We start from the raw sequence: 24,672 nt of genomic DNA on the forward strand, positions 1-24,672 counted from the left end.
ATCTTCAAGGTCTTTTCCAACCTAGATGATTCTGTGATTCTGTGAGAATGTTTGTTTTATTGTACTATAAAAACAAAAGAACAGTTGTACTGGGACAAATAATGAGTATTCTGTCCTTGGCAGCCACTAAAAGCCAATATCTAGGGAAAAGGATAAATTTAAAGTACTGACTTGCGGAAACACGACTCCACAACCTATAAGGTTATAAAGTAGGTACGTTTATTCAGCACTGAGACGCACGGGGGATCACTCCACCACAAACGTGCACCCCTCTCGTGGCACCTTGTCTTGGCTTTATGCTACAAAGCATCACATATTCATAATACGCCTATACATATGCATGACCTATCCCCACTTCGTATTATAATGAGCCTGAAAGTCTTTTTCATATGTTCCGCCCCGGTCTCCTAGTCGCGTCTGCGCAGTGTGTCCCGGTGGTCGTGGGCTGGGGTCGCAGAGATGAAGTAGCTCCTCTTCCTCACTGTTGAACTTTTTACCTCCGTTCCTTGCGCAGTCTCTGTAGCCTCCTGGACTCGGGCCAGACCATAGGGTTGGTTTTGACCAGTTTTTAGGGCTGTCTTCCTATTCCATCAGGAAGCGTTCCCTCACAGCTTCCATTAATCAAGGTTTCCATATTGTTCTGCTCTCTGGCCCATCGACTATGATCTATTATCCTATTCAATCTTAGTTATCTTTTAACTAATAGGCCTCTAGCCCCTAGCCTGATCTCTAAGTCTTCCATCTTTATCTCTAAACTAAGTTATACCTTCATTTCTTGAGTGCCTAATTTCTATATCCTATTTTAATTTTCTAGCTCCTCATCTTATCTGTTGCTGGAAGAGCTCATTATATGACTGTATATGAAGTTCAAGAGAAAGTTTTCTCCTGAAGAAATTAATTTTTTGTGGGTAATTCCAGTGTGCCTTAAGAATATAACTATTGATCCTGATCTTCAACCCTACCAAAGTGGTTTTCTAGGTAACTCTACATATGCTACAGGATGCCTTAAATTTCAGATCTAAGTTTTTGCATTTCAGTCAGACTTTTGTGGAAAGCTCTTGTTGAAAACCTTGAGAATGGATTTGATACTTGTGTGACGATAGATTGTTGCAGCACTGGAGCAGTTGCTTCGCATCTTGATGTAGCAGTAGATAAGGGATTACTATGTACCTTTGAAAACATGGAAGATGTGATATTTTCTCTAAAATGTAGAAGTGAACCTGACTTTTCTTCCATCATAGCATAGTATCTGTCCCTGTGAAAGGTATTGTCCTGGTTTAGCCAGGATAGGGTTAAGTTTCCCCAGCAGTGGGGGGGGAGCTCTAGTCGGGTTATTCAGATACCATGCGGACCTCACATCCTGGCGCGAGAGCACGGAGCGCGTGGTTTTGTACAACCGGTCCTCTCACTGCTGTATCGGTAGATATCTTGCTCTGTTCATTGTTATCACTGTTATTGCTATTGTTGTTGTTATTGTTCGGTTTCTTGCTGTTGCACTGTTGTATTAAACCTGTCCTTATCTCAGCCCTGGGGCTTTGTATTTCACTCCCTTTGTGGGGGAGGGGCAGCGGCCGCGTGGTCTCAGACCCCGGCAGGGACTAAACCACCAAAACTTGGGCGCCAAACGTGGGGCTGGAGAAGGCTGAGATAAGGACAAAAGGAGAAGGTGTGTTAGAGCAATCTGTTAGGTGTAATTTTTTTTCTCTTTTTATTTGTATTGTTTGATAAGGAACATTTGCAATGCTGGCCAATTTGCTTGCGTGGTGGGGCTGGATTAATCCTTATGTCCCCTGTGTGTTCCCAGTGCTGGTGTTTGTTATCGGTGGAAAATGTGCCAAGGGTCTTGTTTTGCTGTACTGGCTACTGACTGCTTATAATGGGCTTGTATCACTGCTTGTGGGGGTGAACCGGTACCTGTTTGCTGCCTGGGCTTTTGTTAGGGGTCTCACCCCCTCTATGGGTGAGCCAGGGGAAGAGATCCTCTCGGTTTTTGAGAGTTTCAGCTATCCCTGGAGCACCCAGGCCAGTGTGCTTGCGGCTCTGTGCTTTCTGAATGTCTGCCAGATCTTGTTTTGGGCCATGGGGTACTTCTCCAACAATAGCACCACCTGGAAACCTGCCCTGAGGGCAGGTAGTTATAAATGGCAAGGTGTGTGGGAGAAGATGGGCAAGTGCCTGAGTCAGTGGTCACCCCCAATGTTCTGGGATCTCACTCCCAAACAAGTGCAGAGTCCTGATAAACTGGTGGAGTGTTTGGAAAAGGTGTGTTGCCAATCTGACAAACCCCAGGAGACACAAATCCTTGCGATGTGCTGGGGGCTTGCCCATGCTTACCGTGTCATCTTTAACACTGTTCACTGCCCTCAAGGGGGAGAAAGGGCTGCAGGGTCTGAAAATGAACTTACTGGTACAGCAGCTGGGCCAGGGGGACAGGCAGTGCCAGTACCAGTCGCCTCCACCAGCACAGCAGATGGGCCAGAGGGACAAGCAGTACCAATATCAGTTGCCCCGATACGGAAAACCAAATATACCAAAAAATCCCCTCGCAGTGCACAGGGTGATAATGAACCAGGCCCATCACGAGAGCAGGAGGAAGAGCCGGAGGTAATCATCCGTTCTCTATCCCTGAGTGAGTTGCGAGATATGCGGAAGGATTTCAGCCGCCTTCCAGGCGAGCAGATATGCACCTGGCTGCTCCGATGCTGGGATAGTGGAGCTGCTGGTTTTGAATTGGAGGGGAGAGAGGCCAAGCAGCTGGGACCTTTAGCCAAGCAGGCTGGTATTGACAAGGCAATAGGGAAACAGGCTCAAACCCTCAGCCTTTGGAGGCGACTCCTGCTCGCTGTGAGGGAGAGGTACCCCTACAAGGATGATGCTCTATGTCGGTTAGGCAAGACTCAGTCTTTCCTGGGCGCTGTGGGGTTCTGGAGGATGCACATCCCAAACTACAGCCTGATTGTGAGCCCTCTCTACCACATAACCCGCAAGAAGAACGATTTTAAATGGGGCCCAGAGCAACAACAAGCCTTTGAACAAATTAAGCAGGAGATTGCCCAGGCAGTGGCCCTCGGGCCAGTCCGGACAGGGCAGGAGATTAAGAACGTGCTCTACACCGCGGCCGGGGAGAATGGCCCTTCCTGGAGCCTTTGGCAGAGAGCACCTGGGGAATCCCGAGGCCGACCTCTAGGCTTTTGGAGCCGGGGATACAAAGGCTCTGAAGCTAACTATACCCTGACTGAGAAGGAGATACTGGCAGCATATGAAGGAATTCGAGCTGCCTCAGAAGTGGTCGGCACTGAGACACAGCTCCTCCTGGCACCCCGACTGCCGGTGCTGGGATGGATGTTCAAAGGAAAGGCTCCCTCCACACGTCATGCAACAGATGCCACGTGGAGTAAATGGGTTGCGTTGACAACACAACGGGCTCGAATAGGGAACCTCGACCCCCCAGGATTAGTGGAAGTGATCATGAACTGGCCAGAGAGCAAAGATGCTGGGATGTCACCAGAACAAGAGGTGAAACGTGCTGAGGAGGCCCCACCATATAACGAGCTGCCAGAGGAAGAAAAACAATATGCCCTGTTCACTGATGGGTCTTGTCGCATTGTGGGAAAACATCAACGATGGAAGGCTGCGGTGTGGTATCCCACATGGGAAACCACTGAAGCTGTTGAGGGACAAGGTGAATCGAGCCAGTTCGCAGAGGTGAAAGCCACCCAATTGGCTTTGGAGATTGCTGAGCGAGAAAAGGCTCTGTCTCTACGCTGACTCGTGGGTGGTGGCAAGTGCCCTGTGGATGTGGTTGCAGCAATGGAAACAGAACAACTGGCAACGCAAGGGCAGACCCATCTGGGCCGCTGAAGTATGGCAGGACATTGCAGCCCGGGTGGAGAACCTCGTTGTGAAGGTGCGCCATTGTCCTGGTTTAACCAGGATAGGGTTAAGTTTCCCCAGCAGTGGGGGGGGGAAGCTCTAGCCGGGTTATTCAGATACCATGCGGACGTCACATCCTGGCAGGTCACATTTTTCCTGGCGCGGGAGCGCGGGGCACTCGTGTTTTTGTACATCGTGCTTCAAACTGCTGTATTTGGTAGCTATTTTGCTCTGTTCATTGCTATCACTATTACTGTTATTGTTATTGTTGTTGTTTGTTGTGTTGCTATTGCATTGTTGTATTAAACCTCTCCTTATTTCAGTCTTGGGGCTTTGTATTTTCACTCCTTTTGTGGGGGAAGGGCAGCGGCCGCGTGGTCTCAGACCCCGGCAGGGGCTAAACCACCACAGCCATGTGGACGCCCATATACCCAAGAGTCGGGCCACTGATGAACATCAACACAAACAGCAGGCGGACCAGGCTGCTAAGATCGAAGTGGCTCAGGTGGACTTGGACTGGCAGCCTAAAGGTGAACTGTTCATAGCCCGGTGGGCCCATGAGACCTCGGGCCACGAAGGCAGAGATGCAACATATAGGTGGGCTCGAGATCGAGGGGTGGACCTCACCATTGACACCATCGCAGAGATCATCCACGGATGTGAGATATGTGCTGCAATCAAACAAGCCAAACGGGTGAAGCCCCAGCAGAATGAAGATCGATGGATGAAATATAAATATGGAGAGGCCTGGCAGATCGACTACATCACACTGCCACAGACCCGCCGAGGCAAGCGCCACGTGCTCACAATGGTGGAAGCAACCACTGGATGGCTCGAAACTTATCCATTGTCCCACGCCACTGCCTGGAACACCATCCTGGGCCTTGAAGAACGAGTCCTGTGGCGACACGGCACCCCAGAGAGGATTGAGTCGGACAATGGGACTCACTTCTGAAATAACCTCATAGATGCCTGGGCAGAAGAACACGGCATCGAGTGGGTCTACCACATCCCCTACCACGCACCAGCCTCTGGGAAGATCGAGCGCTACAATGGACTGTTAAAAACTACATTGAGAGCAATGGGGGGGTGGAACCTTCAAACACTGGGACACACATCTGACAAAGGCCACTTGGTTAGTCAACACAAGAGGATCTGCCAATCGAGCTGGCCCGGCTCAGTCAAAACTTCCACGTGTTGTAGATGGGGATAAAGTCCCTGTGGTGCGCATGAGGGACCTGCTGGGAAAAATGGTCTGGGTTAGTCCTGCGCCGGGCAAAGGCAAACCCATCCACGGGATTGTCTTTGCTCAAGGACCTGGGTGCACCTGGTGGGTGATGCAGAAGGATGGAGAGGTCCGATGCGTGCCACAAGGGGACTTGATTGTGGGTGAAAACACACCGTGAATTATACTGTGCTTTTGTTAATTTTTCTTTGTCAATGCTAATTTCTAAGTGGCAGCTGGATGTGACGCACATGGTATAGACTAAAGGGGTGGATTATGTCCTGGTTTAGCTAGGATAGGGTTAAGTTTCCCCAGCAGTGGGGGGGGAGCTCTAGCCGGGTTATTCAGATACCATGCGGACCTCACATCCTGGCGCGAGTGCGCGGAGCGCGTGCTTTTGTACAACCGGTCCTCTCACTGCTGTATCGGTAGATATCTTACTCTGTTCATTGTTATCACTGTTATTCTTATTGTTGCTGTTTGATGTGTTGCTGTTGCACTGTTGTATTAAACCTCTCCTTATCTCAGCCCCGGGGCTTTGTATTTCACTCCCTTTGTGGGGGAGGGGCAGCAGCCGCGTGGTCTCAGACCCCGGCAGGGGCTTAACCACCACAGGTATTTTTCTATTTTCTATGTAAAAAACCCCAAAGCTTCAGCTCTGATCATGCAGCTTTTGTCTCACTCTTTGCCCTGGTGTACATCCTTACAGAAAGCAACACACACTGCAAAAAGTACTACAGACGTGTCTTCCATTAGGCTAAGATAATTATAATGCAGGCTGCTTATTTATGTCAAGCAAACAGATGCATAAAATATTTTTTCTTAAATGTAGCATGTTGTTATTGTTTAGAATTACAGTACACATGCTTACTCCTATTATCAAAAAAGAGAGATACAGATCTAACAGTCTTGGGACTTTTAAAGAAATTTTGACTGTGAAAGGAGTCCAGCAGTTTTCTCTGTCTTGGCACTGGCAACTTAGAAAACTTTGCATATACTGAAACTTTGGGAGAATGTGGCTAGAAAGAAATGATCTCCTACAGTTACCATGGAGCTACAGGAAGTGGTGTACTTAAGATATAGGCAGTTACCAGAGATTGTTATACCAATCAAGAATGATATTGTTCATCTTCCATGAACGTATCTTTGCTAAAGGTAGTTGAAATTTCATAATGCAGAATGAGTCATGCTGACATTTTGATATAAATAATACTGATTTGGCTGTCTTAAGTTTGCCCTAATATTTTTTTCTTAATGAAATTCTATAGTTCTGTAAACTTTTGAACTACATTTTTCCTAACCAAGGCTTTCATGGAAGTCCTTAATCAACATAAATTTGACATTAGTTGGTGAATTCATCAGGTTCTTAGGGATGATTTGAATGTTCTGTTATATGCCTTACCTAATCTATTTTACAGCACGTAGGGCAAAGGACATCAATGTTAAGATGGGGGTAGGGGAGATTCTCAGAGCAGAACTGATAGAGTTTCCTTGAGGGGGAAACCAACATAGAATATCAGCTTCTTACTTTTTTGTATCTTGGATAAACCTTTGTGCTGATAAAATCATAGATAAAGTTTGGATAAAGCACTTAACCACTTGTGTGCCTAGGACTGTGAGCTGCAGCCTTTCATGTCCCAATTTCTCAGGACCATGACTCAGATTCGCAGATTCTCAGGTCAGGATTAAGGTGAAATGACACCAGGGATTCTTTAATTCACAAAATCAACTTTTATTTGCTCATAACAGATATTGGCATGAAACTTTGTCAGTAAGCCTTGCAACCTCTGCAACAAGCGGTAAACCTTACAACATGCACCAACAAGCCTTAAATCGTACACCAATAAGCTGTAAATCTTACAACATATACCAACAAGCCATAGGTCATACAACATACACTGACAAGTGGTAGATCTTATAAGATACACCAACAAGCCTTGCCATATATGCAGGGATACAGGGATAGAGAATGGGAGAGAAAAGTAAGAAGAGAAAGAGAATGAGAGAAAAAGAGAGACAAAAAAAGGAGAAAGATTTCACCAGTCCTGGGTCCAGTGTTGGTCCAGCCAGTCTAGATGTCCAGTTCCAGAGGGGCACGCCACCTGGGGCTTTGATTCATATCTTTTTATAATTCCTTGCTTCTCCAGGTGGGCACTCAGACTCGTTAGGCTAATTAGGTGTCATGCACAGTCTATGCTTCTAGAATGCTCTTGGCTTTGGTGCATGTGTAGTTTGTACCTTCAGAGTCTTCTGGAAATGGGTTGGTGGGCTTGGGGGTTGTTGGGGACTTACTTCCCCCTCCCTGCAGGTATGACCGTTATCTGACCTTTCTTCTTGGAGCATGCATTGTGAAAATGGCTTCTCTATTGGCTCTTTATGGAGTCACTCAATATAGGGAAGTTCAGCCCCAGAAAAGTGCAATCCCACCTCTGTGGGACCCCCTCCTCTCGCTGCGTCTTCCTGCCATTGCCTGCACAACCCTGGCATGTCCACAGAGACCATCTCCTTTACCAAAGTTCCCCATTGAATGTTTGAGACATTAACTATGATTTCGTTGGACTGTCACACAGCCCCTCACATCATTGCTTAGACCTGGTCCTCTATTTTTAGTCAATAATGAAAAGCTAACTGCTGTCTTGAACAATGAATCATCTCATTAAGGTAGAATAGGTACTCTTTGGGGTCCCAGAAAGAGACCAGTGGTGCTGACTCTGCCATGCATATCTGAAGATATTCTTACTGAAAAGCAGCAGTACAGACTGGCCCCAGACAGCAATTCAGTGGATCCATATTCTGATCCAGCAGTCAACATGATCCCAACTGGCTAATAATCTACATCAAGCAAAAGAAGAGTCTGGAAAAATTGAACTATCATTGAAGAAGATAAAGGTTTGAAGTAAACAGTTTCTCCAGAGTCTTTGACTTTAGATGAAACGTATCGTTTTTAGGACCTTGTCACTGAAACTGTAAAATTCTGTGAGAGGAGGTACTGGAGAAGGAAAGCTACACTTTAATAAAGTGCCTAGTAGTCATCAAATGCCTTGAAGGATCTTATCTTATGTGGATGGAAAGATGCTTGGTTATAAAGTAATTTCAAACAGCATAAATCTATTCTCCTGGGTATCAAATGATTCGTATGCATTCCAGCCTTCAGTATAATCACTCCTTAGTGGTTACGGAAGAGGAGGAATTTTACTCAAAATTTCTGAGTCTGTCTTCTGCAAGTATATTCATATTTCTATAGAGATCAGGGTTTCTTCACTTCTGCGATAGCACTTCTCAGCTGCGGTGAGGCCGGTGCTCTGGGCATGCGCGCGCTGCTCCTCCGCCCGGGGGAGGCGGGGAATGCGACGCGCCTGCGCACAATTCACGGCGCCCGGCGGAGGCTGGGCGCATGCGCGTAGTTGGGGGTGGTGAGACTGCGTGGACGGTGGCGGTTGTATTGTTACGGGAAGGGTAGTGTGCTGCGGAAGTGCGTGTTTCCTCCGTTGCGTCTTAGCGTCTGAGGGCTGGAGCGGCGGTGTGATGATGGCGTACTTCGTGGAGAGCTTCTGGGTAGGGAAGTGCCGCGAGCCGGTTTCTCCGTGTCGTGGGTGGGGCGGGCAGGGTACGGCGCTATGCGGTACGGTACGGTACGGTACGGTGCAGCGCAGCCAGCGTACTGGGCTTGGGTATTGCTGCGGGGAGCGCGGCGGAGGGTGGTGGCCGCCGTCCCTTCCGTGGCACTGTGTCTCCTGCGTCGGCCTCCTGCGTAGCTCAGCTCGCTTCGCCTTGCCTTGCCTTGCCTCGGCCGGGCTGGGCCGTGGGGGAAGCGCCCTGCCTCTGTCTCGCGTAGTGCTCGGTGGTCCGTTAGGGAGAAATAACGGGGGAGAGGGTTTGCTGGGCTAAGGGATGTGCAGATACGAGCGGGAGACCCTTTGCTAGGGGGTCTTACTCTTGCAGCCACTGTGGTGCGTAGGTGGGGCTTCTACTGTAGTCTGATCTCTCTTGGTTAAGCCTCCCATACAATGCAGTTGTTTGGGGGAACAGCACTAACTGTGACGACTTATCATGCAAAAGCAAAATTGTGTCTTGGAACTCTATGCTTTTGTACCGACAACTCACTTCTGTCTGCCCGATAAAAGGTATAGCCTGAACAGCAGCCAGCTGGAGAAGCAACACTTTTCAGTCTGTTTTAGGAACATAATTTGTCGGTTATTTCTGTGCAAGTATTTATATTTTTAATTGGGTAGTTATATATGGAGAAAAACTTAAAATCGGGATTTGGATTATTGAGCCTTGCATGAAATGGAACTTGTTTTCATTGTGACTGTAGCTGGTCTGAAACATTAAAGTAAGTGTTCTTGTAAGTATACATAGTGTTCTTGTAATTATACGTAGCTAGGTTTTGTCACTGAGTACACTCATGCTGGTACAGTAGAATAAAAAGTATTTGTTATCAGTGACTTACTGTTTTCTTAGCACTACTTAAGAAGTGTTGCATAAGCTTTCACATAAGTTTGATTTTTTTTTAAACTGACTGGTGCAGGTGATACTCTTGTTAATTGAGAATATTAAACTGTCAGTATATATTTGTTAACTTTTTAAAATTGATTCAACTGTTGGAAGCTTTTATGTATAGCTGAAACTGGTCTCTCTAATGCTGTGCATGATAAATCTGAAAGTTCTGGAATATAAAAATATGTGTTTAAATTTGCTTTGTCTAATTCTTTTATTTTATCTTTTTAATCACTGGTGTTACCTGTAGATTTTTGAGAATGGTTGTGAGGAAGATTCTTTTCAGGTTCTTTTGTAGCATGTAAGGGCTGTCTGTGCCCAGGGTTAATTATTTTAGCTTTGTGAAGAGGCTTGTTCTAATGAGTGTAAGACATATTTTCATATGCACTTATGTGATATGAGTGATAATGAGACTTGTCACGTTTCCACCCGGAGTTCCATTCACACGTTTAAACAATGCTGCTCTTCTACTTGGTGTACAGTTGGATGCTCAGTTTCAAGATGGCTATTGTGCAATAGTTGCTCAGTCTCCTCCATCTGTGTGTGCATTTAGCATGAGTTGGCAACTTTTCATCTTTTTGTTTAAAAAAATATTTTAAATTATTTAGATACAGATAAAAATATCTGGTTTCTTTCATATGCATAGAGCTTCTCTGGAGCTGATCTTTATTTAATTTATTGAAGCTGGAAGAAGAAAATTGAAATTGCCAGGTTGCTTTTGTGTTCAAACTCCTCAAAACTTTCAGAACTGAAGAAGATATGTTGTCAGTGTAAACATCAGGTGACTACTTTTTTTGATTTTTTTTTTTTTGATGCTCTCAATTTTACATAGCTCTTTCAGACACTTGGTAATTGAAAATTACTGTTAGCTAGCTTTCAAAAATATAACACCATAATATTAATCAGATGAATATTTTCATGTATACAGGGTCCACTAAATATTTTCCTGGGTGGAAAGTATGAAACACATGTTACTTATGTGCAACTGCAGCAAGCAGCAACAGTTTAAACAAAATGACAGTGATGTTAATCAGAGCATCTAAAATGAGTTTAAATTTACTTGGAGTTAGGTGCATGAAAAGAAGTCAAATGGACAAACCATAATGACTAGTATATGTCTTTCTAAGTTTGTGGGTAAAGAGAAGATTGGTTTTGGTTAATATTGGGAACTTTCATTTTAGTATTAGTGGGATGTACACCCAGTTTCTATTGTTCTGTTCTACTAAAATTTGTAAATCAGTTATTTGCCGACGCGGAAGTCTCGGACACAACTTAGACGATCAATGTGATCAAGTTGATGCCACTTTATTAAAGGCTACACAGCAATTTATACTCTATCACAAGCTTCACGCGCTGCTATCTTATTGCTAATAGGCTAAAGCTACTTGTTCACGTGTCCTTCTGCCCTCTATGACTGGTCCCGGTGTGGTGTCCACGCGCTGCTCTCCCACTAGGTAGGCATCCTGTTTTCAACAGTCCAACTTCTTTATCTTTTGCCCAGGAATGTAGTTTCTCAGGCCGTCTCGGCCTTGTTTATGTCCTTGAACACAGCTGCAGCTTGTTGTTACAGTGAGGCCCCTTGGTCTGGATCGCTCACAACATGTCTGTTGTTCTCCAGCGATGCCACAGTTATTAAATAGGGTATCTTTTAAGCAGCATAAATCAAATCTTGTAGTTGTTGGGAAGTTGTACCTAGTTTCAGCAAATACTTTATTTCAACTGTATGAGCAAGTTGTGCTCCCCTCCCATTAATGGATTGTCTACAGTTATATTTTGGCATATTGGTGTAACTTTGGAACAACTATGGAATTTTCTTGATATAGACAAAAATTTTCTACTGAAAGGGCTTCTATGCCATTATTATTTATCTGTATTAGGATTCTTGCATGCGTAATCTGTTAGCCAGGGGTGTGGTTTTTTCATTCTCCTATCTGACAGAATAGTATGGGTAGTACTTGTAAGTGTAAAACTAGCCATAGGACAGGTTCTCTGGAGCTGACCAAAACAAGAGGCGAAGTATACAGATTTTTTTCAATTCTCACCCCAGAAATTGAAGCAAGTGACTTTATTTCCCACATTCATTATTTTCTAGGCTTTTCCTATTTAGCATTTATCTAACAAGAGGGGTGTTTTTTGGTCATATCAATATATCATGTTTGCCATAGGCAGTTGTAAGGTTTAACTAGGGTTTGGAAACTTAATTTGGAGATTATCCAGTTTTCATTTTATGACAATTTGAAGTAAATTAGGGACCTAAACTTTTTATGGTTGAGTACCACTTACAAATGCTGTTGTTTGAATATTTGTCTGCCTGTTTCCAAGTTGTGGGCTTGGTAGGCTATTTTAAAAAGAGGATTAAGCAGGTTATGACTTAAATTATTTATAATTAAAAGTATAATTTTTCTCAGTCTGTGCCATTTCTTCAGTGTAATGTGGTGATATGGCCATGTTTAAAGGGTTGAATAGGGGTGAAGGATGATGTGCATGCTTAACCACTGCTAATGCATTTTGTAAAGACATAGGTTGAAATGATGGTAATTCACTTACTGTCAAATGTTTCTTGCTGAACTTGGGGGGTGGGGGTGGAATTAAACTTTGTCTGAACTTCTCTCATCAAGCTTCTGAAGTATGACCAAAATCAAAATGTGTTTGAGAACTGCATGTGACTTTTATTGTCTCCTCTGCTCTGGTTTTCTGTGAAAACAGTATTTGCGGCTGTCCTTGCTTCTCATGCTAGCTCAACAAGTAGTATGCATCTGAATGGTCATGGGAACTATAGAATTACCTTAAGAGTTGAGAAACACTTGTTTACATTGGGTAAAAAGAGGGGTGCTATAATAGAGGGTGTTAGGTTTTTTACACTAATAGATGTTAATGTTGAACAGTTTTGGTCCAAAGTAGACAGAGCTTCCACTTATACAATTTGATTAGAAACATAGGAAACAAATACCGCTACAGATTGCCCAGAAATTTCTGGGTATTTTACCAAATACAAGTTTTAAATTCAGAATCATCTTTTACATGCGACACAAACTTATTCTTAAATTTTTTTTCAGTCTATTAAGTAGTTTAGTAAAACAAAGTTCCTGTACTCTGTTTCCTGTTATGTACAAGTCATGGAAATGATGAATTCTGATTGCTGATAGGGTCACTTTTTCCATGAGAAAATCGTTGCAGTTCTTGATAAAGGGATATGGAAGGACTGTCTGCCCTCTTTTTCCATGGCTCTTATTTTGTATGCAAAGTTGGTCAGTAATGCCTCATTGTATGCTTATGTAAGTGCAGTGTTTACTTGAAGCCTTGTTTCCTCTTATGACCTGCTCTCAGGAGACATCTATACTATATCCACGGAAGAGCTCTCTTATGGCAGTGTAAAATGAGAAACCTCAACAAGAACACCAGCTTCTGAAGAGTTTTGTTAGCTCTAGGGAAAAAGGAGAAAACCGCTTATGAACTTCAAAGTAATTAAATGGAGCTTATATGGAGAGGGGACTGCTTACATTTTGCATTCTCGTACACAGTTTCACGGTTGTTTTCTGTTGAGTAATGATGGGATCATCTTCAACAGATGGTGTTTTACCCCTGAAATGACATTCAGAATGATCTTTCGAACTGATGTGGAAGTCTGTTGCATATAACCTGATATTATAAATGATAAAAGAGATTCCTCTTTCTCAAAGATCCAACATCTAGAAGAATCTGCATCTGACTTGACTGTCTGTCTGTCATAGTAGTGGATGGTACTTGCTTCTGAATGGGAGTGGAAGGTCTCATCTCTGCTATCTGCTGTTTATGGTTGTGAAAATTTCACAATTGGCTTGTGCCATCAGGGAGAGAGACTATGATGCAAACTATAGAATTACAAGAGTAATTCTTTATTCATGTGCATGAGGTGTCCCATTCAAATTGGGGCACCCTGAATGTGGTTTTACACAGGGTTCTTACACCTTTCAAGCATTCAGGTACAACATGATTTGACCAATTGCTACTTAACACACACATGGCACCATTTGCAAAGCAACCATAATTCTGTGGTGTCATCATCTGTCTGCTGCTTTCTTGATCTAGGTGTCCCTGGAGTCGATCTTGCTACAATTCCTTCTCTCTGATGCCAGATAACAGGAGGGTTTCACAGAGGTATTGGAGGGGCTGGGATGCTGGCATGATCTGGGTAGTCCAGGGGTACCCTTTATTCTTCAGGGTGGAGGCTGTTGTTCTCCTCCTTGCAATGAGCTGGGGTCCTGTAGTCATGCTGACTGAACCATGACTGTGCAGTATGCAGTGTCAACTATATAGATCTTAAGAAAGTTCATACAATTTTATACTATAAAGACTAGTTGGTACAATGGTTACAGAATGAGGTTTTCCCTAATGTTATTTATTTTTAAGTAGGCTGGTACTAGGCTTTTTGTGATCCCAGCTATTATTGTTGCCATCAGGAAGGAGCAGGTAATGCTTTACATAATGAAGAAAAATTGGCTAGACATAAAATTCCCATGTACAGAATTATATACAATGTGTATAGGGAGGGGTAGTGTTGAGGAAAACCAACCAAAACATAAATAGTGTTGATAGCTGATGTGCCCATAGATGATGCATACTTGTTTTTTGTAAACCGAACTACCTTTTTTCCTCTTAGCTGCAGCATACATCTCTGTCTTTATCCTAAATAGAGAGTCTTAACTCTGCTGCTCAGTGTATGACTTGAGCTACTCTTCATTAAAAAAACTACTAAATAAAGTAGTTGTGGATAGGCTGTATAGCTTTTCCGAAGCAGAAAAATGTATGTTCTCTGCACTGAGATATGATACTTTGACGTAGGTACATATGTCTCCAAACATGAGCAGAAGATAATGTAATTTATAGAATTGTCATCAGGTTAATAATCAGTACTCTTGATTGTATAACTTGGAAACATTTGAACAGTTTTGAAATCTAGATGTTTGTGCTGGTAGTTGGAGCCTGATATTGGTAAGGTAGGCTGCACTTGGCATTATATTTGCAAGTGAAAATGTCTTTTAGCTTTGTCAAACTTAAGCCACATAGGCCCTCAAATCTGAGAGTCTGCTTTGGACTTGCTGTTGTGTTTAAACCTTAATATATTTTTCACATAGCCTCTTAGCCTCTGATAACTATTGATAATGTATAAAAGGTGTGGCTTTCAGGGGACTTTCTTAATTGAGGAAAGTATCTGTTCTGTTTCTCTCTTGTGCTTTCTGCTATTCAGTGTGAAGTCAAGAACAAGAGTAGGACTGATTTGAAAACTTCATTTAAGTGGAAAAAAATTGCAGTAATCTTCAGTTACAGTTAGGGAACAAGATGATGATGGGAGTAGGTTTTTCTGGCTCATTGCATTCTGTAAAGGTTTGCAAAGTTACATTTCTGATAGATTATCAGCCCTCAAAGTATGCAGCCAGAGGCTGGGTCATGGCTATGCTATCCTTCATGTATTTCTAAACTGGCAAGAAATATATGGAGCTCCAGTATAGAAAAGATTAAAAGCTACCCCATTATGAAAAGTCGCTTTTAAAAGATCAGCAGCACATTTTGGTCAGTGTGTTGGTTTAGGTAGAAGAAATACCTTAAAGAACATTTCATCGAGGAGAATTTTATTAGTTTTTCTGGAAGAAATGTTTAACAATTATGTGTAAAAGTTTATCTCCAAATTTGGGCGCAACAACAACTTTAGAGTAGTTAAATAAGAGGGTTTTTTTGTATTGAAAATATCAGTAAGGTCTTAATTACAGAGTTATTCTGGTGGGTTTGTAATGCGGTGGCATTCAGGGTTTATATTGAGTAAATACAGGAAGTTAATAAGGTACCTATTATTGCACCAGTAGTCAAAATTATTCTGAGCTTCAAACTGATTAGATAAAAGTGAAAGGGGAGTGAAATGGTTTACTTCTTGCATTTGCAGATATCATATTTTCAATAAAAGTGGATCTGGCTTCCTCAAACCTAATTTGCTAGTTAGTAGTTCTTAATTGCATTCCCCATGCACAAAGTGTTTAAAAAAGTTTGTATATAGCATGATATTTCTTATCGTTAACTACTCCAAACAGTTTATTGAACTGTTGTGATTAGACTGGTACTTGAAATAGTAAGGCTATGTTTTAAAAAAAAAAAAAAATTACGTTTCCTACTAGTTGGTGTTCTTGTCCTTAATTTTCAAACACGTAAAAGCCTTGCTCTGTAGATAGTCCTTTTAAAGATTGCTGTATTCTGGTGTATTCAATTTAGTTCTGCTTGTGCTTTTTACAGACCTTTCTGTAATTGCAATTACGCTAAACTGATCTGCATTTTGATGAACTCTTTCAGGTTACAACTTACTGCAGTCCTAGGGACAGTCACTTTCATAGGTGTCTTTTTCTAAGTTGTTTTGGTTTATGTTTTCCCCAGTGCTTGGAAGAAGTAAAGCAAATAATCCTAGTGCAGTTAACACTTCACACAAGTGGGCCTACTACTATGGCTGCTGCAAGGTTCCTCCATCCACCTGTGGCTGCTTCCACTTAAGCGGGCGGATCCCTGCCTGCTGTCTCCTCCTTGCTCCTATCTCTTTTGCTGAGCAATGCAACTGTTCATGTACTCAGTCATCTAGATCGCTGCTCTTTGTTTTTATTTGCTAGAATATAATACAGTTTATATAGCTGTATAATTTCCCTTATCAGGTGTGCCTTATGGGTGCACAAACAAATTTTTCCAGAACAAGGACAGAAATGATTGTGGTGGTGTCTGACCAAATCCTCAGACTTCTTTCACTGGAGATATAGAGCTGCCATTGTGAAAAGTCCAGGATTCTGCTTCCCATCCTTCTTTCCCTTCCAACATGAACATGCATGCAAATTTCCTGAGGCTATGCTTCCGTGTCTTTAGTAGCAGCAGCATTATGGATCTGAAGCTTTTGGAAGGCAGGAGGGGAATGGATAGTTTGACAGGAAAACTCTTATAGTAGCAGTGTTGTTATGCTGTGCCTTGTCTAGCCTTCCTTTCATTTATTGTTGCTTTCTCCTGTTCAGGGGAAGTTAGCCATGATGCCAGAGGTGATAAGCTGGCTGGGTTTATAAATCAGTTTTTAGGGCAGTGTCTCAGTTTTAATGGTGTTGCAGATAGTGACACACTGCACTCGTAAGAGAGAAGGCAGTAATATGCTTATTGATATAAACCAATGATTTAACAAAGTTTGATAGAGAGACAGTGGTTTAACAAGATTCGACGGCAAGGTTCACTTCATATTTACTGCATAGAGGACAGAGTCAGACAAAACTGTCAGGGAGACCCTCCTGTTGAGTCGTGAGGTTCAGAAAGGACCCCCTTGCTTTCTAAACTCCTCCTCAGAGGGGAGTCCGGATGCAGCTGGATCCAGACTTAGTCCCAGACTTGGTCAACAGTTTATGTCTAAAGGATTATATGTGCACAACCAGTCCTTTATATCACTTAGTTAGGATATCAAAGTTTAGTGTGCTATTAATCACTTACCGAGAATCTGTTGTGGCAAAAACTCTCAACCTCAAGGAGTAATCTTGAGAGGCAGCCCTGCTCAAGGGGAGATCCTGGCATGCAGCCTGCTGCCGTGCAGGAGAGCTCAACAGTCCCTGGGCTGTCCACTATTTATAGAGTAAGATAATTGACTTATAGTCATATCTATGTACTGACTACAGGTGTTAGCTTCTTCCAAATTTGGCTTGAGTCAGACACTGACCAGCACTGTAGTTAGGTGGACACATTGCTCAACTTAGCCCTTGGCTGCTGTGTTATGTGTCTGTCCTGGTTTAGCCAGGATAGGGTTAAGTTTCCCCAGCAGTGGGGGGGAAGCTCTAGCTGGGTTATTCAGATACCATGCGGACGTCACATCCTGGTGCGAGCACGGGAAGAATCGGTGATCGTGTGGGTTGGCGCAGCCGGTTCTCTCACTACTGTATCGGTATATACTTTGCTCTGTTCATTGTTATTACTGTTATCGTTATTGTTGTTGTTGCTGTTTGATGTGTTGCTGTTGCACTGTTGTATTAAACCTCTCCTTATCTCAGTCTCGGGGCTTTGTATTTCACTCCCTTTGTGGGGGAGGGGCAGCGGCCGCGTGGTCTCAGACCCCGGCAGGGACTAAACCACCACAACTTTGGCGCCCAACGTGGGGCTGGAGAAGGCTGAGATAAGGACAAAAAGAGAAGGTGTGTTAGAGCAATCTGTTAGGTGTAATTTTTCCTGGTATTATTTGCATTTGTTTGATAAGAAACATTTGCAATGCTGGCCAACTTGCTTGCGTGGTGGGGCTGGATTAATCCTCATATCCCCTGTGTGCTCCCAGTGCTGGTGTTTGTTATCGGTGGAAAATGTATCAAGGGTCTTGTTTTGCTGTACTGGCTGCAGACTGCTTATAATGTGCGTGTATCACTGCTTGTGGGGGTGAACCGGTACGTGTTTGCTGCCTGGTCTTTTGTTTGGGGTCTCACCCCCTCTATGGGTGAGCCAGGGGAAGAGATCCTCTTGGGTTTTGAGAGTTTCAGCTATCCCTGGAGCACCCAGGCCAGTGTGCTTGCGGCACTGTGCTTTCTGAATGTCTGCCAGATCTTGTTTTGGGCCATGGGGTACTTCTCCAACAATAGCACCACCCGGAAACCTGCCCTGAGGGCAGATAGTTATAAATGGCAAGGTGTGTGGGAAAAGATGGGCAAGTGCCTGAGTCAGTGGTCACCCCTAATGCTTTGGGATTTCACTCCCAAACAAGTGCAGAGTCCTGATAAACTGGTGGAGTGTTTGGAAAACGTGTGTTGCCAATCTGACAAATCCCAGGAGATGCAACTCGCTGCGATGTGCTGGGGGCTTGCCCATGCTTACCGTGTCATCTTTAACACTGATCACTGCCCTCAAGGGGGCAAAAGAGCTGCAGGGTCTGAGAGTGAACTTACTGGTGCAGCAGCTGGGCCAGGGGAACAAGCAGTGCCAGTATCAGTTGCCCCGATACGGAAAACCAAATATACCAAAAAATCCCCTCACAGTGTACAGGGTGATGATGAACCAGGCCCATCACGAGAGCAGGAGGAAGAGCCGGAGGTAATCATCCGATCTCTATCCCTCAGTGAGTTGCGAGATATGCGGAAGGATTTCAGCTGCCTTCCAGGCAAGCAAATTTGCACCTGGTTGCTCCGATGCTGGGATAGTGGAGCTGCTGGTTTGGAATTGGAGGGGAGAGAGGCCAAGCAGTTGGGACCTTTAGCCAAGCAGGCTGGTATTGAGAAGGCAATAGGGAAACAGGCTCAAACCCTCAGCCTTTGGAAGTGACTCCAGCTCGCTGTGAGGGAGAGGTACCCCTACAAGGATGATGCTCTATGTCGGTTAGGCAAGTGGACCGACATGGAGAAAGGCATCCAAAACCTCAGGGAAATGGCTGTGTTTGATATGATCTATGGTGATCTGAATGATGAGCGGTCACCAATGGATCCAGATCAGGCCCCTTGCACACAGCTGATGTGGCGGAAGTTCCTGCAAAGTGGACCACAGGCACATTCCAAAGCATTAGCAGCAGCATCCTGGTGGCGAGACACCCAGACTCAGACAGTGGACGAAGTGATTGGCCAGCTCCAGCAATATGAGGGGAGTCTCCCTTCCTCCCAACATGCTTTGGTTTCAGCTGTAGAGGAACTGTCTCAGAGGCTCCAGAAAATGGAACAGGACATGTCCTACATTCCACCTGCACGGGCCGATGTCTCAGCCATTAGAGGCAGGCGTTTCCCCACCCAAGAGAAGGGCAGTGGAAGGTACACACCACGGGGCACCCTGTGGTTCTTCCTCCGCGACCATGGGGAAAACATGAGAAGGTGGCATGGACAGCCCACTTCCGCCCTAGCTGCACGAGTACAGCAGCTGAAAGGGAAGACCACCATGAAAGGGGAGTCTTCCAAGAGAGACGCAGCTCCAGTGTCCAGTCGGAAATCCCCCAGACAGAATAGAATGGCCAACATTATGCTTGACCCTCTTGAGGGGACCAGGAAGTCATTCCTACAGGAGTCACTCTTAGATCAAGTGAGTGATGGTGAGCAGGATTAGAGGGGCCCTGCCTCTAGCCAGGTGGAGGAAAGGGATAATCGGATTTACTGGAAGGTGTGGATCCGATGGCCTGGCACATCAGACCCACAAGAATATAAGGCCTTGGTAGACACTGGCGCACAGTGCACTTGATGCCATCAAGCCACAGTGGGGTTGAATCCATCTGCATCTCCGGGGTGACAGGGGGATCCCAACAGCTGACCCTATTAGAAGCTGAATTAAGCTTAACTGGGAAGGACTGGCATAAGCACCCCATTGTGACTGGCCCAGATGCCCCGTGCATCCTAGGTATAGATTACCTCAGGAGAGGGTACTTTAAAGACCCAAAAGGGTACTGGTGGGCCTTTGGTATAGCTGCCCTGGAGGAGGTTGAGCAATTGTCCACCTTACCCGGCCTCTCAGAGGACCCCTCGGTGGTGGGGTTGCTTAAGGTTGAAGAGCAGCGAGTGCCAATTGCTACCAAGACGGTGCACCGGCGGCAGTACCGCACTAACCGAGATTCCCTGGTCCCCATCCATCAGCTGATCCGTCGACTAGAAAGCCAGAAGGTGATCAGCAAGACTCATTCACCTTTCAACAGCCCTATATGGCTAGTGAGAAAACCTAATGGCGAATGGAGACTGACCGTGGACTACCGTGGCCTGAATGAAGTTACGCCAGCGATGAGTGCTGCAGTGCCGGACATGCTAGAGCTCCAGTATGAGCTGGAGTCGAAGGCAGCCAAGTGGTACGCCACGATTGACATCGCTAACGCGTTCTTCTCCATCCCAATAGCACCAGAGTGCAGGCCACAGTTTGCATTCACTTGGAGGGGTATCCAGTACACCTGGAATCGATTGCCCCAGGGGTGGAACCACAGCTCCACCATTTGCCATAGACTGGTCCATACTGCACTGGAGAAAGGTGGGGCTCCAGAACACCTGCAGTTCATTGATGATATCATTGTATGGGGGGACACAGCTGAGGAAGTCTTTGAGAAAGGAAAGAAGATAATTGAAATCCTTCTGAAGGCTGGTTTTGCCATCAAGTGACAGAAAGTTAAGGGGCCTGGAAGGGAGATTCAGTTCCTAGGAATAAAATGGCAAGATGGGCGTCGCCACATCCCAATGGAGGTGATAAACAAGATAACAGCCATGGCCCCACCAACCACTAAAAAGGAGACTCAGTCTTTCCTGGGCGCTGTGGGGTTCTGGAGGAGGCACATCCCAAACTACAGCCTGATTGTGAGCCCTCTCTACCACATAACCCACAAGAAGAACGATTTTAAATGGGGCCCAGAGCAACACCAAGCCTTTGAACAAATTAAGCAGGAGATTACCCAGGCAGTGGCCCTCGGGCCAGTCCGGACAGGGCAGGAGATTAAGAACGTGCTCTACACTGCAGCCGGGGAGAATGGCCCTTCCTGGAGCCTTTGGCAGAGAGCACCTGGGGAATCCCGAGGCCAACCTCTAGGCTTTTGGAGCCGGGGATACAAAGGCTCTGAAGCTAACTATACCCTGACTGAGAAGGAGATACTGACAGCGTACGAAGGAATTCGAGCTGCCTCAGAAGTGGTCGGCACTGAGACACAGCTCCTCCTGGCACCCTGACTGCCGGTGCTGGGATGGATGTTCAAAGGAAAGGCTCCCTCCACACATCATGCAACAGATGCCACGTGGAGTAAATGGGTTGCGTTGATAACACAACGGGCTCGAATAGGGAACCTCGACCCCCCAGGATTAGTGGAAGTGATCATAAACTGGCCAGAGAGCAAAGATGCTGGGATGTCACCAGAACAAGAGGTGAAACGTGCTGAGGAGGCCCCACCATATAACGAGCTGCCAGAGGAAGAAAAACAATATGCCCTGTTCACTGATGGGTCTTGTCGCATTGTGGGAAAACATCAACGATGGAAGGCTGCGGTGTGGTATCCCACATGGGAAACCACTGAAGCTGTTGAGGGACAAGGTGAATCGAGCCAGTTCGCAGAGATGAAAGCCATCCAATTGGCTTTGGAGATTGCTGAGCGAGAAAAGTGGCCGAGGCTCTGTCTCTACGCTGACTCGTGGGTGGTGGCAAGTGCCCTGTGGATGTGGTTGCAGCAATGGAAACAGAACAACTGGCAACGCAAGGGCAGACCCGTCTGGGCCGCTGAAGTATGGCAGGACATTGCAGCCCGGGTGGAGAACCTCGTTGTGAAGGTGCGCCATGTGGACGCCCATATACCCAAGAGTCGAGCCACTGATGAACATCAACTCAACCAGCAGGCAGACCAAGCTGCTAAGATCGAGGTGGCTCAGGTGGACTTGGACTGGCAGCGTAAAGGTGAACTGTTCATAGCCCGGTGGGCCCATGAGACCTCGGGCCACCAAGGCAGAGATGCAACATATAGGTGGGCTCGAGATCGAGGGGTGGACCTCACCATTGACACCATCGCAGAGATCATCCACGGATGTGAGACGTGTGCTGCAATCAAACAAGCCAAACGGGTGAAGCCCCAGCGGAATGAAGATCGATGGATGAAATATAAATATGGAGAGGCCTGGCAGATCGACTACATCACACTGCCACAGACCCGCCGAGGCAAGCGCCACGTGCTCACAATGGTGGAAGCAACCACTAGATGGCTTGAAACTTATCCAGTGTCCCACACCACCGCCCGGAATACCATCCTGGGCCTTGAAGAGCAAGTCCTGTGGCGACACGGCACCCCAGAGAGGATTGAGTCAGACAACGGGACTCACTTCTGAAATAACCTCATAGATGCCTGGGCAGAAGAACACGGCATCGAGTGGGTCTACCACATCCCCTACCACGCACCAGCCTCTGGGAAGATCGAGCGCTACAATGGACTGTTAAAAACTACATTGAGAGCAATGGGGGGTGGAACCTTCAAACACTGGGACACACATCTGACAAAGGCCACTTGGTTAGTGAACACAAGAGGATCTGCCAATCGAGCTGGCCCGGCTCAGTCAAACCTTCCACGTGTTGTAGACGGGGATAAAGTCCCTGTGGTGCGCATGAGGGACCTGCTGGGAAAAATGGTCTGGGTTAGTCCTGCGCCGGGCAAAGGCAAACCCATCCACGGGATTGCTTTTGCTCAAGGACCTGGGTGCACCTGGTGGGTGATGCAGAAGGATGGAGAGGTCCGATGCGTGCCACAAGGGGACTTGATTGTGGGTGAAAACACACTGTGAGTTATACTGTGCTTTTGTTAATTTTTCTTTGTCAATGCTAATTGCTAAGTGGCAGCTGGATGTGACGCACATGGTATAGACTAAAGGGGTGGATTATGTCCTGGTTTAGCCAGGATAGGGTTAAGTTTCCCCAGCAGTGGGGGGAAGCCCTAGCCGGTTATTCTTATATCATACTGACGTCACATCCTAGCGCGAGCCCGGGAAGAATCGGTGATCGCGTGGGTTGGCGCAGCTAGTCCTCTCACTGCTGTGTCGGTATATATTTTGCTCTGTTCATTGCTATCACTATTACTGTTATTGTTATTGTTGTGGTTTGTTGTGTTGCTGTTGCACTGTTGTATTAAACCTCTCCTTATCTCAGCCTGGGGCTTTGTATTTCACTCCCTTTGTGGGGGAGGGGCAGCGGCCGCGTGGTCTCAGACCTCCGCAGGGGTAAACCATACAGTGTCTCCCCTGAATCCACTTTGAGCTGGATGCAGCCACCACCACCAGATGCATTCATTACAACAGCCACTGGTGGTTATTTGAGCAGGGTTATGGGAAATACAGGTCAGGGTGGGGGGAGCACACCACCACAAAGGGTGAGATATGCCTTCCTTATTTGGAAAATGTTTAAGTGTAGTTTTAAAACTTCAGAACAGACAAAGGGAAGTTACTTGTGAGAAGGAAGACATTAGTGATTTTTACCAATTTTACAAAAAACGGAGAAATATCCATGCAGTATGAAGAATTGGGGAGGTGGGATATCCAGTGATCCCAAAGTGTGAATTTTAGTTCATGGAAAATAATGGAAGATATGAGGGAATTCAGTATTATGTATGTGTTTAATAAGATGGGAAGTAAAAGAATACAAGACCCATAGAAATATAGAAAGTAAATGGCTTAAAATATAGTCTAAAAATATGTAATAGATGAGTTGTCATTCAGAGGGTAGTAGTGGCTGCTGAGGTGATTTTAAGTTTGTTTTACATATAACGGATTGAAGGGCACTAAGAGCAATTGGTAAAAAGCTGAAGCATTAGAAATCATTCACTTCATGAAACTCGATCAGTTACTAAAATGCGTAAGTTCTATACTTTGTTCTGTAATTGTTGTAGCATGTGTTTCATAGTTCTACTTTCTTCTTATTATTAATTTTTAGGGGGAAAGGAACAATGGTTTTGATGTTCTCTATCACAACATGAAACATGGACATTTGTCAACAAAAGACTTAGCAGACTTTATAAGAGAAAGGTATGTATTCATCCTTGCTAATCCTGGCTCTTTAATATACTGCTTGTGTTTTTTATTTGAGTTTGTGTTACAGTAACATGCAAAATATATAAAAATCAACAAGCATTTTAAAATATCTCTTGCATCCTAAAATAACTTTTAGTTTTATTCATTTTTCTTAGGACTGAATAGTGACTTTTAAGCATCAATTAATAACAAGCTTCTAATTTTTAGGTTTGAATTAAAAAATGAGTAAAAAGCTAGAAATGTCACATTAGGTGTCCAGCAGTTTATTTAAATTAATCCAAATTTTTCATCATGTTTGGAAGAGAAGTAATAATTTCAGTAGTAAAAATTATCAGTCTTTAAAAGTTTTTGACCACAGATGTAGAATTAGGGTATTAGCAAGTTCTAGTATGATCTTAAAAAATTATACTTTTAGATTAAGATGTTGAGAAACTAGGTTGGTTAAAGAAATGGAAGTGATATATATGGACAAGAAAATATGTAGAAAATAACCCAGGTTGTTTTTTATGGGATAGAAGGGACAGAACTGAAATCTGCAAGTGTGACAACTTCCTAAACAGATCTTCTTTATAAGAGACAACTGTTGCTGCTAGTTTGAACATAATTTCCATTCTG

General features: G+C 44.8%; 1 protein-coding gene across 8 annotated transcripts in view; it reads left to right on the forward strand.

The window, feature by feature from the left end:
• Positions 1-8,500: 8,500 nt before the first annotated feature.
• The window catches only part of LOC141917715 (F-BAR domain only protein 2-like), a 142,510-nt gene continuing 126,338 nt past the window's right edge, over positions 8,501-24,672 (forward strand). For 5 of the 8 annotated variants that reach the window (XM_074811113.1, XM_074811121.1, XM_074811115.1 and 2 more), the window contains exons 1-2: positions 8,501-8,653; positions 23,960-24,051. In XM_074811113.1, coding sequence (XP_074667214.1) covers positions 8,624-8,653; positions 23,960-24,051 — 122 coding nt within the window. In that variant the 5' untranslated portion in view covers positions 8,501-8,623. Of the gene's footprint in view, positions 8,654-22,476; positions 22,815-23,959; positions 24,052-24,672 lie in introns of those variants that run through there. The other 3 variants (XM_074811117.1, XM_074811120.1, XM_074811119.1) reach the window with 3 other exon arrangements.

Source organism: Strix aluco, chromosome W (assembly GCF_031877795.1).
Source record: "Strix aluco isolate bStrAlu1 chromosome W, bStrAlu1.hap1, whole genome shotgun sequence".
Classification (NCBI taxonomy): domain Eukaryota; kingdom Metazoa; phylum Chordata; class Aves; order Strigiformes; family Strigidae; genus Strix; species Strix aluco.